A 13420-nucleotide genomic window follows, 5' to 3' on the forward strand; every position below is an offset into this window, starting at 1 on the left:
GGGGTCCCGAAGTGAAAGCAACGCTCTGAGTACTGCTGTCCTTTCAGGCCATACCAGGCACAGCGCCATACATTGTACACTGGCTGTGCCAGGTATTGCAGCTCTGTCTCATTCATTTGAATGGGACTGAGCTGCTCAGACCATTTGAAGTCATAAGCCTGACAGGAAGCGGCAGCCTCTTCAAATCAGCTGATTGGTGGGGATCATGAGCAGTAGACTCTACTGATGACCCATCCAGGGGACAGGTAGTCAGTGTAGTCCCAGAAAGGCACTTTAAAAAAGTCAAAAGCCACACAGTAAAATAAAAAACAAAAAAACCACAAAAACAAAAACAAAACAAAACCCCATGACGTAGGGACATGTTTACATGGATCCCGAAGTTTAATGTGGCATCTACATGTGTCCTGCATTGTGTTAATGATCACTAGAGAAGGACTCACCTAGTTTGAAAAGGTGCAGACTGTTGGTCATTACCTCCCTCACCTACCATTTCTCTTTAAAGAATACACATGAGCGAGGTTTTCTGGCATTAGCATCACGATGCAGGAAACAAATCCCGGCATGTTCTGTTTTTCTGTGCACTCTTGCATCGCACCATGTGCTAGGTGCATGCAATGCAATATCTGCCATTAAAAAAAATTGGGAGAGACTCCGCGATCAGCCTTGGCAGAGGTTTGCGACATCTCCGAAGCAATGTGATGTGGTTTTGACATAAAACCGCCTGGCATCAGTGGGGAATTCACATGATGGCGAGTGCAATTCCTACATGTGTGGCTCATATACATGCAGTAGTGCGTTTTACATATAGATATCTGTAGCAAACTGATGTGTGATTGGCGCAGTGATCACACATAATTTATCCAATACAGACCTGCCCAAGTGTAAAAATCTACTATGGTATGAGCAATACATGATGCATTCCCAAAGTTTCAATGAACCTTAAAGCAGTTAATTACAACCTTTGTGTAATTAAAAGCATGAAAGATACATACAGTAGTACTAATACATAATAGGACCAACTTCATTACCATGATATAATACAGACTGTGAAGGGTATTGTTCAGTAATTCACATAACACAATTATAGATGGTCAATTGTTTCTATTCATATCACACATATAAATCATGTAAATGGTGCGTTAATTAATTGGCTACAAGATTTCCTAGTGAGTAAAATTGAGCAGAATTAGTTACAGATATCACAGGAATTAACCCATTAATACACAGTCATGTAAAACGGTAGACTGACCACTACTTACATAGCCGAAGAGGTGAGCCAGCACGATGTCCACTATGTTCGTAGTCCACCCAGACAGCTAGAAAACAGAACAGCTCATCAGCTTTCTTAGGTCTACAATATTAAATGGATATTTGGAAAAGAAAGCTATTCCCCATTCATAGAATAGCAGATCACTATGTGAGCAGTAGGGGTCCCAAAACTCAGATGCTTCAACTCAACCATCTGCCAGTTCCATTGAAACGAATGGCGTGATAGTCCAGAGTATGCATGATGCTGCACCATTCACTGCTAGCCACACTGAGGGGTACAGGAACTCCATTTTGGTAAATGAGGAGGGGGGGGGGGGGGGGTCAAACCACCACTGATCAAGATAGGTGATAAAAAGGGATATTCCAGGAAACATTAAGTTAAGACTAGAGATGAGCGAGCGTACTCGGAAAAGCACTACTCGCTCGAGTAATTTGCTTTATCCGAGTATCGCTGTGCTCGTCCCTGAAGATTCGGGTGCCGCTGCGGCTGACAGGTGAGTCGCAGCGGGGAGCAGGGGAGAGCGGGCGGGAGAGAGGGAGAGAAAGATCTCCCCTCCGTTCCTCCCCGCTCTCCCCTGCAGCTCCCCGCTCCGTGCCGGCACCCGAATCTTCAGGGACGAGCACAGCGCTACTCGGATAAAGCAAATTACTCGAGCGAGTAGTGCTTTTCCGAGTACGCTCGCTCATCTCTAGTTGAGACCAATATAGCACTGCAAAGTTGAGGCTCATTTAGATGGGACGAATGTCGGGCAAACTATGCCCAACACTCGTCCCTGCATACACTCGCTCCCTTGCTGCTGCACGGGAGCTAGTATCGCTGGCTCACAGCAGGAGATTTCTCTCCTCACGCTCCCCTGCCCTCTTCATTGACTTAACATAGCGGCAGTTCAATACGGAACGGCTGCCATTTACACTGAACGCTGATTGTTCAGCTAGTCTATTGTTGGTTCAGCTCATCATCCATGCTGCATAATGATCGCTCAGTGTAAATAGGAGCTGTTCAATATTTTACGTCCACTATGCTAAGTCAATGGAGAGTGAGGAGAGAAATCTCCTGCAGCTTCCCCACCCCCCTGCTGGCCGCTCTGTGAGTGAGCCAGCAATACTAGCTCCAGGTGCAACAACACGGGAGAGAGTATGCGGGTGACGAGTGTTGGGCAAACGATGCCCACATTTGTTCCGTCTGAATGGGCCTTTACTGTACCAAAATATGATAAAATTAAGTCTGACATCTAGTAAGCAGATCTCAGCCACACTGCGCTCAGATGCCAGGCCAGCAGTTTGACACCTTCTCTGTGCACATCTCCCATTCATTTCTATGGGTATAGCATGAGCACAGAAAGTCAAGCTGCTGGCGCACACCAACATTGTGGGTGGGGGTGCTGGCCTAGTGAGAATGAAACCGCTCCCCAATCTTTCACACCTTTGCGCCTCAACGTAGTGTATGGGGCGACACGTCCCTTTAAAAAAATAAAAAAAAATAAAAAAAAGGTTTTTTTACCTTGGAAGCTGCCCAGTCAATCCATCCTTTTGCACAGGGATCAATGTTTATTAAAACGAGACCTTCCACCAGGTTTGGGTGATCCAGCTATAGAAATAGAAAGATTAAAATAAAAAAATAACAAATAAATTAGTTATTTATAAGAAGGAAAGTCATTAGACTACAAACAAATTTATATCTAAGCAGCAAAGATGGAATACCACCAGACTACAGACTATACAGAGTTTCTATAGAGACATATGGCTGCATAAGAATTGTATACACAAAGATATTTTTAAGTGAAGACTTGCAAGCTTTTGGATTCACTGGAACCATAAAAAATTAGTTGCAAAACCACACATGCTGGCTAGGACAAGATGGGAAATTGTGTCTTAGGCTGCCTTCAAACAGGCCTGTGGCATGGTTCTTAGCCCTTATGGGACAAAAAACAAACAAGCCAGCCAAAAAAAAAAACAAGGTAACTTAAAAACTAATCTAGCCTCAGGCAGCTTGCACACAACCAGGTCGGATTCTGCAGCAGAATCTGACCCTGTGCCCGGCTGGTGACCCCCGCCTATCTGTCGGGATCTGTATTGCAGATGTGCGGCCGGCGAACATGCGCAGTACAGATTATACTGCATTGTCGCTCGGTGATGACGAGGATCTTGCGACCTTTCCGCAATGATTGTAGAAGGGTCACAGGACAGAATGCTGCAATTTTATGTCAGAGTGGAGAAAAAGAAAAAGATTTTTGCTCGTGGGCAGGAAATCGCATTTTGCCATAGCATGCTATGGGCAACATTTGCTGCAGAATCTGGAGGCCAACGCCCGCTCCGGATTCCGCATTGCAAATCTTCCTGTGTGCGGAATTTCCCTGCAGCAGGTCCGCCTGCGGCCGCTAATTCTGGGATTAGCCAGCCATGTGGACAAGATGTCAAAAATCTTGTCCACATGGGGCAGACAGTCGCGGCAAAGCTGGCACACAGCATGTCACTTTTTTTTTCTGTTGCGGCCTCGCTCTTCTCTAAGAGCAGCCCACAACGAAAAAGCTTGCGGCGAAGCCGCTCCAAAACCTGTGGCAAAGTGCCATAGGTTTTGAAGTTGTACTTACCCCACAGAAATCTCTTGTTTTTTTTGCTGTGGCAAAACCGCGATACTTTCACTGGGAAAAAAAATGTCCCGTGGGAACCCAGCCTAAAGATTGTAAAAAAAAAAACAAAAAAAAAAAAACAGCAAGAGAAGAATATGAGACGGGAAGTCATACTTACAGCAAACTTTGACAAGACATAGGCGCCGGCTCCAACGCCAATTCCAATGATAGTTTTCAGGCTAGAAGAATTAAAGGGTAAAAAAAAATAAAAAAAATAAAATAATAATCTTATGCAGAGTCTGTAATCAACTGCTCACACCAGTGACAGAATACCATCGCAGACAGATCAGATTAACCCCTTCATCACAGGGATTCTTTACAGCGGCAGCACGTTTCAGGTCTGTAAATTCTCATTCTTCCCATTTCAAATCTTGGTTATAAATTTCCACTGGAAATGTATTAAATAAAGTAAAATCACCTCAAGTGGGTTAAGACAGCCGCTAACATCTCCGCCAGCTCATCCATGGTAGGGTACTGGTAGCTGAAAGGAGATACACACCCCCCATGTCAAAAGCAAGAAGTAATCCCTGCATCGCTCATTCCAACTGATGTTAACAGCAACCCTCCAGTCTCAGGGCAATATTCTGTCCAAGGACAGGAGGGATATGGCGTATATTACCTGCAGATAGTCACCGCAATCTGCCTACCTTCAGCTGTTCAAGATGGCTGCAGAAGTTTTCTAACTACCTATTGCAGACTGCCCTCTGCCTGGCCAGTGCTCATCATGTGAGCAACTATGGCCAATCAGCAGGTACTGTACACTGGTAGTCTAAGGCCTCATGTCCACTTACAAATTGGGATTTAAAATCCACAGCGTTTTTCCTGCCCCATAGGGATGCATTAGACACCCGCAGGTATTTAAATACCTGCGGATGTCATTTTTCCCTGCAGACGCGGATCCGCGTGCAGGAAAAAATCCGGACCATGCTCCATTTGGTGCAGGTCTCCTGCAGGCTTCTATTGAAGCCTATGGAAGCCGTCCGGATCCGCGGGAGACCTAAAATCAGAATATACTCACCTGCTGCGGGCCGTGCCTGTCTTCCTTCTTCCCGGCTGGATCTTCTTGCTTCGGCCTGGCGGATAGGTCCGGCGCATGCGCGTGGCACGCAGTCGGCGTGCCGAGCACATCCACTGGGCCGAAGAAAGAAGATCTGGCCGCGATGACGGGAAGACACGCACGGACGGCTGCAGGTGAGTATATTCTAATTTCAGCGCTTATGTCCGCGGGGCAAGAGGGACCCACTGCGGATTCTCCATGGAGAATCCGTAGCGGGCCTGATTTTCCCCGTGGACATGAGGCCTAACAGTACCAATGCTCTGTGAGGGGTTAGGGTGTCTAAAGACTGCATAGACCATCTTCTAGATGGTCAAAAATATACATAACCCAGAACAGAGGGAAGTGGGTGGGTGGGGTATTGAAAGGACAACAGAACAACCGCTGCAGGCAATATACCCACCCCTCTCCCGCTGGTCCTGAAACTGGAAGCTTGCTTAAGAGTTATTCATGGAAACTCCTAACCACCATCTTGTCTACTTATCCCCAGCACATATTATACTATATACAAGTGGTTGAACTTACCCACTGGGGAATGGTGGTGCTCCCATCTGCTGCCCTGGGGCATCCACATGGCATACCGCAAAGTGCTGGGTGATTTCATGCATGTCTTCAAAGTTAAAAAACGTGCTGAAGCAGGACTTATCTGTAACAGAGGTTTTAATTAAAGCGAGAACTGCAGCAGAACATACCATACCAGGAGTGGAAAGCAGGTTTTATGTATAAGTCTCCAGCCACCACACTTCAAGAAAAGGTTGTTAACCCCTTTTATTGAAACCAGCACAGTGTGGAGAAGAGTCACAGAAAGTCCCTGAAAAGTGGACATCCATCCCAAAATGCATGCAGCCACTAAAGGCACAGTGAATAATGGCCATGCCCTATATTGCCTGCATGTTTCCACCTTGATAGCCATGGAGGCATTGGGCTAGCAGTTACATTTTATAATTATCAGAGGGAGCTCTAACATCAATGTGATCCAAACCGGTCTGGACTGCTGATCTGCCACGGGGTATAAATGAGCAACTTGCCCTCCCCTCCAGATCCATTCCTTAACATACAGGAATGTATTGTGACTTCCTGCATCAAGAAGTGAAAGTATTACATGATGAGTGACTGCATGTCATTGTGCAGCAGTTCATAGTTCGTTAAAGCGACACTCCAGGCCCACACCGCTTCTCCGACTACCTGATCACACTATATTAGTATACATCGGTAGTCGAAGACACTACATGCTGCTCTGACGGGTCAGTACTGCCAACATGGGCAGCACTGGTTAAGCAAAGCAGTGTGTAGGGTCTTAGACTAATGATGCATACTAATGTACAGTGCGATTAGCTAGTCAGAACTGGTACAGCCATCTATGTTTATCTAGGACCTGAGGGCTGCTTTAACATTAAGAGTGCATGCACATGGGTGGATTTTTGCTGCAGAATCCAGAATGGGAGCTCGCCTCCAGGTTTTCCGCAGCAAATACCCTCCATAGCACACAATGGAAAAATTATGACTTTTCATGCACACGGGCAAAAACCAGTTGTGGTTTCTGATAGAGGAGGGAAAACACAAAAACACTGTACTACGCATGTCCGACAGTGAGTCGTGCGGACCATCCGCAGTACAGATGAAGGGAACGGTAAGCATGCAGACACTGCTGCTGCCAGGCCCGGAATCCGTTGCAGGATTCCATATGCAGAATCTGACCGGCACATGTGGCCTTAGTGTTTAACAGTCCACTTGCTATCAACTCACAAGACTTCCACATACTACCAGCCTAAGGGCGCTGCCATATAACAGTCTGTGTTCAGTTTGTGAGCCAAAACCAGGCGTGGAAAGAAAGTATAAATGGAAAGATTTGCAGTTCTTCCATATTTTGGACCCACTCCTGGTCTCAGCTCACAAAAACTGTCATGTGAAAGTGCCCTTAGAGGTGTTGTATAAGATTAGAAAAATATGGCTGCCTTCTTCTAACACTTACAGTATTGAACCATTCACTTCAATGGAGCCGAGCTCCAACCACCACCACCTGCTGACAAATGCAGTGCAGTTTTTGCAGTAAAGCAGACTTTTTTTTTAAATTCTACACAAGCCCATTAAAAGGTAATTAGTTATCAGAAGCTACACAGATCTCTCAGATGAAGGGGATTTCTGAAGTTATTTATGATACACTGGAAGTTCACCATCCGTCACTAGGACAGTAGACGTTAGTGTTATTTTTAGGCCTCTTTCACACTGGCGTTGCGTTTGTGTGCACATTAAAAAAACAACCATACTACCATTCATTATAAATGAGCAATTAGTTGGATATATGCCCTTTGCCTGCGCAGGAAAATAGAGCATGCTGTGTATTATTTTTTGTACAACCACAATGTGTGTGCAAAAAAAAATAATAATAATAATAATACAGACCTAAGAGAAAGACCTCAAATAAACCACCACCACACCGCATGTGTGAATGCCGGCATTCACTTGAATGGGTCCGAGCTCTGCCAGTTGTAACTCAAACACTAAACTCACCGCGGTGCATAAACCCTTAGGCTGACTTCACATGTGAGTTTCCTGTGGATGCAACATGTTCTCATATCAAACAGCCTTGTATCACTTCGGGGGAAGAAGCAATCCTTTGCTGCAGCTGTTACCCTGTTTTCAATGAGAGACCTCACGATGCTGCCGCGGCGCCGACCCCAATGTAAGCAACGGTGCTGCAAGAGCATGCAGCAAGATAGAACATGCTGTGATTTGTTTCCTGCATTCAATAGAATGGGGTTCATATTTGTGAGTGATTTTCTCGCCTGCGTGACAGCAGCCTCACAGCGATATTCCCTGTCCACATACTAAATCGCACTCAATAGGAAACATGGAGTGCGGAGACAGAATATGGCCATTTGTGTGAAGGGAGTCTGGCACAGTTTGCCTTCTATATAGGGAACACTTACGGTTCAGGCCAATATCATGGTAGGTGAGGATCACGGGTCTGGTGCCTTTGGGGTTGCCTCTCATGGTGACATGGACCACGCCATAAGCCGTCTCAATATCATGTTCCTACATAAAACAAAAGATATGGAGATTACACTCAGAGGCGAGGGGTACGGAGCCATACAGTCCTTCCACAATGATACTTGATAGGGAGGGTATAAATGGCGATTCTATACAATACATTAACTGTACATATCAGTCACATGACACAACAATGAAGCACCAGCAGACAGTTCTGGCCACCGTCTACTTAACATCCTCAATAAAAGGAAATACTCCTCCTCATGGCCCAAAGTCCAATCAACTTACCGATGGAACCAGGGAAAAATAGATCCTGTCTACGTCCAAAAAAGCCATAAGTAACACAGATGGTGCGTGCGCAATACTGAACGGGAGCAGGACTTCCAAAAACAAACAAGCAACACAAGCAGAGAGGATTAGTTGCTGACTAATTGGATTACTACGTCTAATAAGGATGATGGGTGACTGGAAATAAACACAGGGCATTATCCATAGCTTAATCTCTGGCTACAATTTACTAGACCAGGTGTAAATATTGACTGACATTAATTTAGCTTCTAGTGTAACTATTTAACGGTCGTTATAATGCACTGCTCTTCATTTTATGGGTCTCCAGTAGTCGCAACACTACAACTCCCAGCGTGCAATGCGCTACATATAAAACTGATGGAACAATGGGTTCACTGCTTCATAGTGGCTTCTGTCACCTGACGGAGCATGGAGTTCCTATGTACAGTCTTGCATTGACTGTTCAATTTCAGTAAAAGGTATGATTTCTGGTTTCAGGTATTGCAGCCGTGAAGATATAGTTGGAGGTCCTAGATAGTCTCATCGCTGTAATGACAGCTGCAACCCACAAGGCTGCATACAGCCAATTAATCCCTTTGGACTACAGTTGCAGGTTGATAGCCAAGAATACACTACAAGTAACCCTTTCTAATCCAATTTGTATCCTGGTTTTCCTAGGGGGCTTACTGTTTTTCTGCCATTATACAACGGCGCTATATGCTGGCTAAAGCCAGTACTGCATGAGGGGACACGTTGGATAGGCTCTGACAGCAGAGAGGCTGGCAATATACAGTAAGAGAACTCGACGGACGTCTTCCAACATCAAAGCTGTACAGCCTTAAATCATAATGTCTTTGGATGGCAAACAGTGGATTGGAAAGGGTTAAAAGGACCCATCTACAGCTGGATTATGGTACAGTACCACATAGCATATGCCACACTGCTCATTTGTGGCAGTGATGCAGCGGACAACGCCGCCAGTGATGCAGGTACGTGCGGCTGACGGATGAATTAAGTCTACACCAGCTGAAAGTTGTTGATGGCTTAGGCCAACGTCACTAGTTGCAAGTTGTTGACGAGCAGTTTGCCCAACTGCAGCTACTGAAGACTTCGATCAGTGATGGTGAACCTTTTAGAGACTGAGTGCCCAAACTGCATCCCAGAACCCACTTATTTATCGCAAAGTGCCAACACTTCAGGAGGTGGGGCTTATCACAACGTAGGATTTTTTTACCTCTGTCGTTATAAAAAGGACAGAGTCGCTTCACAATAGACAATAGTGCAGATTTTGACTGCTTTTTGGATATGGAAATGCTGCCGAATTTGCCATGGAAATTTCCGATGAGGACATTCTGCAGCATCTCAGCCACGTGTAAACATACCCCAGCGATAATAACCCCCCCAGAGCGACCATAGCGGTAACAGTCACATCCCACAGTGGCCCCAGCAGTAATGCAATTACCACTGGGGCCGATATAGGGGAACACTATTACTAATAGTATCCCCTATATCAGCCCCAGTAGTGATAGCTTCCCCCAGAGACCCATATACTTACCCCTTCTCCTCTGCTTGGCACTGATCCCAGGTGCACACTGATGTCAGTGTGCTACCGGGCACCTTCTCCTCTCAGCTCTCATAGAACCAAAGAGGAGACGTCAGGGGAGGAAGATCCTGGCGGCACACTGACAGCATACTGTGCGCCGGGATCAACTCCACTGATCGAGTATCAGCCGGGGAGCTGCAGCACCCCTACCGGTATTATTCACTACTGTGGCGAGCAGCCGACGGCGCGCGTGCCAGCAGGGAGGGCTCTGAATGCTGCCTCTGGCACACGTGCCATAGGTTTGCCACCACTGACTTAGATCAGTCTACCACATTGATTGGCATCACCGGTGGGGTTGTCAGCCACATTGCAGGCGCGTGACAAATGCTATGTGAGAGGTGAAGTAACAGTTACACCTACAATGGAGGACAGTGAACATTCCACATTTGCAGCAATCGTTTCTGGTTTGCTTGAAAACATTTTTTTTTTTTTAAGAAAGCTTTGGTAATAAACCAATCAGTGCATCCAAGTCTGTAAAACTGAAGCCTTATTTCTACTCAAGGCTGCCATAATTGGTAAAGATTCCACGCAGTTAGATTAAAGACTCCTCCAGAAAAGTAACCAAAGGTGAACGGCGATGCTGACTTATTACAAGCAGCCATAAAATATGTATGCTTTATATACAGGGTCACACAGTGGGGACGCCGAACTACATCTTCTCATACAAGTTACCCAAAGGTTGGGATTTCCTCATGGAACCCCTCTGGAATTTTTCTTACCTGTCCATCAAAATCCTCAAAGCTACGGCCAGCAGTCTAAGGAGAAACCACAAAAAAAAGTGTTAGGCCATAAATTCACTCAATACCTTCACAAAAGTCAGCCTATAAAATACATAATCCTGGATACATCCTAGAAGTGTATGGCTAAAGCTCATCACCCTATTAAGCTCCGTTTTAAAGCGTCAGTCCCCCCAAAAAACAAATAAATAAAAAATGATATCCTTTAGCCTATGGATGGAGAATAACTAGCTATTTGTTGGTGTCTGACCATTAGCAACCATATCCATCAGGAAAAATGGGGTCCTGAAGGTCCACCGCTCCATTATTTTTAATGGAACAGTCAAGTGCAAGCCTTTGCCGACGTCTCATCAAAACGAGAAGAGTGCATGAATACTGCTCCATTCAAGTACCTCTGGGACCCCAGATTCAAGTTATTACTGGGAGGTCCCAGCGATCAGATACTTATCCTCTATGCTGTGAGTACAGGTGGTTGTCAGTGACTAAAATCATTCTTGTTCGCATTTAGAGGCAAAAAGCCAGTACTGACCGGTCCCGCTCACTTAGAGAGTGGTGCTGCTGGATTCGTTTAGGACTGACCAATCGCATTAGGCAAGAGTTAAACATTGAGTCATAACTAGTCAATCTGCTGTCTGCATGTAGAGGAAGCCATTAAAGTTAGGGGCAGATTTAAGATAGTGCTAAACACACATAGATGTGGAAATGGGTGCACCACCTGACCGCCGATCAGTAGCGGTTGCTGGATGTGCACTGTGCTCAGTGCTGGAATATTGGGTAGTACAAAGGAATGCCTTCCAGGCCAAAATCAGCTTCTTTAGCGTCACATTCCGATCCAATAGTGTGGATTTTAGCCAGTCTGGATGTGCAAGTGCTGCAGAAAATCTGCAGCATTTCCATCATGTGTGAACACACTCATAAGGCAATAGAACAGCAGCTGTTATTTTACAATATGTGAGGAGCTGCAGGAAGTCACAGGATTATATAGGGCTTAAGGAAATTAAAAACAGACATCACCTTGCAAAAAAGTGTACATTCTGCATGGCTTGCTGAAATAATATATATATATATATCCTTCCTGCCCCCCTACTGTAATCTGGAAGAACCCCCAGATTAAACAAGGGTTCAGGTGGCTGTAGACAGCAGGCAGTGCAGGGTGCTGGAGACCCTGCCAGTCTGAAGACTAAGTCATGAAATAACAGGCAATGCCAACGTGCTGGAAGCCAGGAGAAGAAAAGTTCACACTAAAGCCGAGCTGACAAGTTTGCAGAGAACAGAAGAGAAGATGGAAGGACCAGCGGCGAGAAGAATGCTTGTAGATTTCCCTAGAGTGCATCACTATTGGCTATTCACCTTCACAATAATTATATTTATGACACACCACATTCACACTCCCATTCAGATAATGGTCCAACAATATTAAAAATTGGCTTCATGCAGAACATAAGCTTCTTTATGCCATAGTGATGTACCAGCGCCCCGCAGGCACAACTATATATGAACAAGACAGCATTTGTTCCAGACTAGTATGCCATCACATCTGCACAGAAGAGCCAACAGTTCCTTGGTACAGAGGGCATCAGTACATGGGATCTAGGGGAGCTCAGAGGTCTATTCTAACAAGGCGGCCATCTGCAGGCTTGCTGTTAGGTAGCTCTTACCTGGCCAGGTAGCATTATGAACTGGCTATAAAAAGGGAGGAGAAAATAAATAAAATCACAGCATGTTCCATTTTTTGTGCGGATTCTAGACAACACTGGACAGGTTGCGGATTCCACGTCATCGCCCAGCAAGAGCGCAGGAAAAACAAAGAAAAAAAAAAAAGGTCTGTACTGCGCATGGCCGACTGCAGCTCACCGCAACCATCCGAAGTACATAAAAAAAAAAAAACCAGACAAACAAAAAAAAAAAAAACTTGCAAGCTCGCGGTCAGAGCTGGAACCTGTGTGCGGTATCCATCTCTGCAGGTAGCCTAAAGAATAAAGGGCCCAGGCAGACAAGTGTTTTTGACTGACTGAACACAGACCCATTAAATATAATATAGCCTGTGTCAATAGCCCAACATTCGTTTTACTGTTTCGGACACAAAAAGTAACAGAACAAAAAAAAAAAAAACCTGCATCTTATACATGGAAAAATATGGTACATACGCTCGTATCAAGAAGCTCTATGACCACACTGGAAAAGATACTGGACAACAAAAAGGCCCCCTGACGCTCCGGTGATTTGGATAAATGACTTACTTCATAGCGGTGCCTGGTCCATGGCACCCCTCATTCCCAGAAGGCTTGTAGTAGGGTCAAATTGGAGAGATGTTTTTCAAATTTCAACAAGATTTATTCAGTCATTGGGGTCTTATCCTGGATGAAATAACAGAGTACACTACTCTGTGGGGGGGGGGGGGGGGGGGGGGGGATGGCCAGCCGGCCACGACAAATGGCTACCATATCGCGTCATGGGTTACGGATGGTGCTGTATGGCATCTGTTGGAGAGGTCATGAGCCTTTGTACAGTTTTTCAGGACTGATTTATGAGTGGCCACAGCTCCATTCTTCTCAATGGGGCTGAATAGTGGATGGGTGAAAACATGCCCCACTGCCAGAATACTGCTTAACAGATGTATAGTGACAAAGATTACAAGATATCTGCTAAAAGGATTCCTTGATGGTATGAATGACTGATGCCACTGTTGGACAACTGTCACACCCTCAACACGTATGTTGCCAGCTTTTCCCTATATTTACATTAAGCAAAGGCCAAAAACTGGCTGTGAATCCAGCCATGACCTTAAAGGTGGCCCGCTTCCTGGCTCCCACGATGTCCCTCTCTGAAGTCTGTCTGCCGGGCAAAA

General features: G+C 45.5%; 1 protein-coding gene across 3 annotated transcripts in view; it reads right to left on the reverse strand.

Annotated features, from left to right (window-relative positions):
* The window catches only part of NDRG3 (NDRG family member 3), a 51218-nt gene that overhangs the window by 13536 nt on the left and 24262 nt on the right, over positions 1–13420 (reverse strand). For all 3 annotated transcript variants that reach the window (XM_066587356.1, XM_066587354.1, XM_066587355.1), the window contains exons 3-9: positions 10555–10590; positions 7884–7989; positions 5479–5599; positions 4318–4380; positions 4018–4078; positions 2771–2857; positions 1260–1316 (exon numbers count right to left, since the gene is read on the reverse strand). In XM_066587356.1, coding sequence (XP_066443453.1) covers positions 1260–1316; positions 2771–2857; positions 4018–4078; positions 4318–4380; positions 5479–5599; positions 7884–7989; positions 10555–10590 — 531 coding nt within the window. The remainder of the gene's footprint in view (positions 1–1259; positions 1317–2770; positions 2858–4017; positions 4079–4317; positions 4381–5478; positions 5600–7883; positions 7990–10554; positions 10591–13420) is intronic.

Source organism: Eleutherodactylus coqui, chromosome 13 (genome assembly GCF_035609145.1).
Source record: "Eleutherodactylus coqui strain aEleCoq1 chromosome 13, aEleCoq1.hap1, whole genome shotgun sequence".
Taxonomy (NCBI): domain Eukaryota; kingdom Metazoa; phylum Chordata; class Amphibia; order Anura; family Eleutherodactylidae; genus Eleutherodactylus; species Eleutherodactylus coqui.